This window comes from Merops nubicus, unplaced genomic scaffold (genome assembly GCF_000691845.1).
Source record: "Merops nubicus isolate BGI_N331 unplaced genomic scaffold, ASM69184v1 scaffold48782, whole genome shotgun sequence".
Classification (NCBI taxonomy): domain Eukaryota; kingdom Metazoa; phylum Chordata; class Aves; order Coraciiformes; family Meropidae; genus Merops; species Merops nubicus.
The window spans coordinates 29,045-34,083 of NW_008593825.1; the positions used below are offsets into that span (position 1 = coordinate 29,045).

The following is a 5,039-nucleotide window of genomic DNA, read 5'->3' on the forward strand; positions in this document are numbered from 1 at the left end:
TGTTTTTTTCTTCCAAGAACTGAAAAGTCTTGGTAACAGCAGATCTCCAGGATGGTACCCTACCCGTTTAAATCTAACAGGTAACTAGATATGAAAATATCACACCTGAATGATGGGAGTTAAGAGGTGTTATAATTCTTCACTGTCAGTGGGTGACAGTTTTGATTAAATGTTCTTTCTGGTCACAACCCTCATTCAGTTACACACTCACTGTTATTTCCCAGGGGATGAGCCTAACCACGATGAGGTATCATTAGCAATAGCCACCCCCCAGTGCTATAATTCACCCTTCGTAGAAGCCTGCCCCAAATGTCTATAATGATATATAGGTTTTTACACTCCCTCAAGAAATGTTTCTGTGCAGAACTGGAACAAATACAAGTGGAAGCAGAAGCTTTGCTGGAGATCAGCTGCAGACCACGTGCCACAGCTCACAAGCCAGTTTGCACTCAAATTCCTGGCAGCCCACAGTGGAGTAGGAGTGACACAAGGGCACAACACGTTATGGGAGGCATTCAGGTCTATTTGCACTTCTGCTTGGCTAAAAGGAACATAGGACCATAAGAGTAGCTTTCTTACCATCAAGAATTGCCCATTGTCCATCTATTTCTGTGTGCTTCAGGTAGGAGTCTTCAATAGTTGGGTCATAGTCTGGCACAAAAATCTTCTGGAAAAACTGAATGGTGAGAGCACTCTTCCCCACGCCACCGTCTCCGACCACCACCAGCTTGTACGTGGGGAGGTTTTCGCTGGGAACGGCACTTGTAGCCATGTTTCTGGTATGCTAAACCTGCAGGAGAAAGAGATCACCTCTGATCATTGATTAACAAGGGAAGGAGGACAACATGCACAAGGCAGCTTTTACCTGCTGCCTAAGAATTGAGGACGAAGGCAGTACTGACATCTGAAGTCCTTTTGGACAGGAGCAGCAGCACCTACCTTCCCCAACAGCTCTAACACAATTCAGACCCAGCACTTAGAAGTGCAGACAACCTCACCGTTGTGGCTTGTTTACTCCTGCCTTGTCTAAAAGAATCACCAATTGCCACCAAACGCGTGTGCAAAACTTTTATCATCTGAATACCATTCCTATAAGGGCTTCCCACATTGCCATGCCAAAAAGCACCCTGGCTCAGCACATCTGTCAAGCTCCAGATAATTTCCAGTTGCTTGTGACCAAATCCCATTGATGAGCCAGAGCCATGCTAATCCTCACTGCTTAACCCAAGGTACAGCAAACATTAAATGGTGTGTTACATCCAGGGGCCAGATTTGGAGGCAGAATCAGTGGTGATGAATGAAACCAGAGTTAAAGGTCCTTCTAGCAGACAAAAATGCACTTTGCTGCTTTCTTCTCCCTCTTTTTCAAGATTGAGAAATAAAAACAAGAAAGCGGCATGCCAGAAACAACAGGTGCTTTTTGTTTTGCCTTTTTTTAAAAAAACGACAAAAGAAACCCACCCTGGTGTGGCAGGAAGGCTGGTTTCTGTGGCTGGGACACAGCCCTAAGAGCCAGGAGAGCAGCTTCCCCTGCAGCACCATCACACTACTCCCCTCATCTCGGGTGAGCCATGGAGGAACTAACTCTTCAAAGAAAGAAGAAAACAATTCACCAGCTGCAACTGGGCAACGGCACATTTGTGTGGGGAAAGAAGAAGAGGCAGCCGTTGCTCCATGGCCCGCTTCAACACTCCACAGCAGTGCCCGCTAACTGAGGCGTCAGCCAGGCGAGAGGCTTCGGGCGCATGCTGCAGAAGGTAGTGCCCTCCTCCTGCCTGCTACCCATGGGCAACAGTGATGCTCTCTCACATCACATGGGCAATGGGTGCCCATCTCCCAAATCTGAATGTCCATTGTATTTTTGTGGAGGTTTTTCAGATTGTAAAAAATAAAATTTAAAAAAAATACCACCAAGCCATTCTAATGATAAGGCTCAAGAGAGGGCAGTTGATTTCCTTGGTATTGGTTTTCTTGACACAAGCCACACAGTGCAGAAGCAGCTTTGGTGGCACTTTCTGCAGGCATCTGCTCCCATCCATTTTGGTTTTGCTCATGCCCTTTGGGCTGCAGACAATGGCTGGGGTCAGCGCTGAGGTGGGATAAGGACTGCTCTGGACTGGCTGCTCTGCAGGAACCTCCATAAAGTGTTGGATTCCCGATCTGTAACCCCACTACTCCACACAAGGTTTTGGAGGCTTTCCCGGTAACTTCAGGGATATTTCTTCATTAAGAAGAGAACTTAAATATTTTCATTCTTAGAAACCACCGAGCAAGGTAGATACACTCAGGGCCACAGCTGGCCCAGGAGGTGCTTAAGAGCTGAGATTGCTGGGCTGCTGCAGGCACAGTGCCAAGCTGAGCCATCAACTAATATAATTTTATTTCAGCCTATATTATATAATTATTCATTTTCCCCACAGAAATTCTTTCATTTTGATATTTTCCAAACAAAGCACTTTCACTCTTCATTTCCAAAGAGGCCCAAAAGCCAGCTTGGACCATCTTTCACACAGAGAAGAGCATAACCCTCTAATGGTTTGATTTTGTTTTGAAGAAGATGTCAGAATTCCAAGTTTATTTTCTAGTTTCTTTTCCCTAAATCACTGTTTCAGTTTAATCCAAATTATTGAACCATAAAGGCACGTGCCTGGGTGTCCCATGTTCCTTACTGTATGCTGGAGAACTCATCCCTTGAGAAAGGGCTTTTCACAGTCCTTTCACAGCTCTACTAACCACTTTCTCCTCTCCCCCCACTACAGATGCACACCTTACCACATATGTAGATAAGTGCATTCAAGAAGACAAAATAAAACTGAGTTGTGAACATTCACGTTTGAGTTTAAGTTTTACTTATGGAGAAAAGATCCTCAGGCCAAAGCAGCCTGTGGAATTTGAGCCATAATCTAACCTCCCAAACCATTCAGTGTCAGCAAGGCGACCTGAAGCATGCCATGAGGGCACCATTCAAACCATAGCAATGCTCAAAGACAGTATTAAGAAAATGAAACTTGAGTGATTCACCATATGCTTTTTCTCTCCTTCAGGTAAGCATGAGAACAATGCCTTCTTGCTACTTCTTGCCTCTGATCACCGTAGCATAATCCAACTAGTGCCAGCAGGACACAACTCTGGGAGTTACATTCCCACCTACAGTCACAGCTCAATGTCTAAAGAGAAAAAACCCTCGATTTTTAAGTGAGGGAATGTCCTGTCCTCCATCCTCCCCAGCACCACATTATGTGTGATAAGGTAGAGGCTGCAACTGAGATACTTCTGCAAACACGAGAATAACTTGCCATATGCATCATTACATTGTGTGCAGGTTAAATGCCTTGACTGCTAATTATGGTCATGTACTGGATATTTCTCCTTGAACTAAATGTATACGAACTGTCTTAGTTTCTCCTCTAGAAAGAAAACCCCGTAAGAGGGAGAAAGAGGGTGATCACAGAGGTGAGATCGCTGAGGCTTCTTAGAACAGCAAAGGCCTTTTGTCCAAGTTGAGACAAGCCAAAATTTTCAAAGCAAGAAGAGACATGATCAAGTCTGTTTGTTTCTAAACTATGTTTGGAGAAAAAATTCTTGAGAACAACAAAATTTTCCACTACAAGCAGCACGTGATGAAGGAAGAGGAGACCAAGCACCACGCTAGGCTGTCTATCAGTCTTATTAAAGTTCCTCATCATAATCCCAAAGAAAGTTTTTTTACCCCCATTTTGGGGAGACTAAGCAACTTTCTCATATTTACAAAATCACACATCAACAAACAGCATGCTTGCCTGCACAGAAACCTACAAACCTCAATGAAATTTCTCATTTTTTGCTTGGAAGACTAAGCTTTCTTTCTGTGTAATCCTACTCAGGTCAGATGATCTCAGAAGCTCTTTAGGACAGAGATCCCGGCTAAAAGCCTGGCCCTCCTAACACATTTGATGACAATTTTTTGCCTTGCCCATGCCCAAGATTCCCCCCATCCTGCTTTCAGAGCGGAGCGGCTCCGTCCGGGCGGTATGAAAGGCCGATTGTTACCGAGGCGGTGGGGCACAGGCTGCAGCTGTGAGAACCATGCTCCATTTGTGTGCCATTTTTTGACCTCATCACAAACCCACAAGCTACTGCCCGGCAGACAAGCATTACATTTTCATTGACATTTTGCACCAGCCCCTTTAACTCGCTCCTAAGAAGCCTCAAGCTTATCTTGCATGAAACCCTCCCCAAAATACTAGGATAATATTTAGCCCATTGTACAAACTGTGACTCTGCCCAACACGCTTATGGGTTGAATTGGGGCATTTGCTTCCCATTGTTTCCAGAAGCTGGATCATACTGCGTGTCTAAACTACCAGACTGAGTGTTATGTAGCCTGGGGAGAACAGCAAGAACTGAACTGAACAACAACAAAAAAAAAGTCAAGAACCATAAGCTGGTTTGTTGAACAAAACCCTCCATATTATGGGTGATGCTAGCATGAACAGATGAAAACTTCTGTTGAAAGTCAAAAGACAACGAGTTTAGATGTTTCTGCAGGGCTTTTTCTACTGCTCATGGAAACATTCCTCCTACCAAGACGGCAGGTCTTGTGCTCCTAACACGCAGGTACATAATGCAAACCCTCCAAAAGCTTCAATCCTTCTACACCTCCACCTGCCCTGATAACCAAAGAAAGAAGACATCTCATGTCTTGACAAGATTATCATCTAAACCAGCCAATAAATCAAACCTTATAAACAACATATGTCACTTCCTGGAAAACATTAAACACTCCCAAAGGTGTGCAGAGCTTCCGTGCTGGCTCATTATAGCGCTACAGGCAAGTGCACAAGGCTTGGGCTGCATTTCACATGTTTTTGGCAAGACTACTGACATCATCCTCCTCAGACAGGAGCAAGAATAAGCGTGCTTGCTGTAGATCTGACTGAGAAAAACGAAGTACAGACTTTTTTATCTATTGTCTGAATACAAAGCAGCGTGTGGTAATAAGCTAATAAGCTCTGATGATAATCATCTTACAATTTATATAGTTGTTTATTTTGAAGGAG

The 5,039-nt window shown here is 44.3% G+C and overlaps 1 protein-coding gene across 1 annotated transcript in view; it reads right to left on the reverse strand.

Moving 5' to 3' along the window:
- Positions 1–793, reverse strand: part of MRAS (muscle RAS oncogene homolog) — an 18,225-nt gene extending 17,432 nt beyond the window's left edge. Inside the window, exon 1 of the mRNA XM_008935540.1 lies at positions 580–793. Coding sequence (XP_008933788.1) covers positions 580–772 — 193 coding nt within the window. The 5' untranslated portion in view covers positions 773–793. The remainder of the gene's footprint in view (positions 1–579) is intronic.
- Positions 794–5,039: the final 4,246 nt, after the last annotated feature.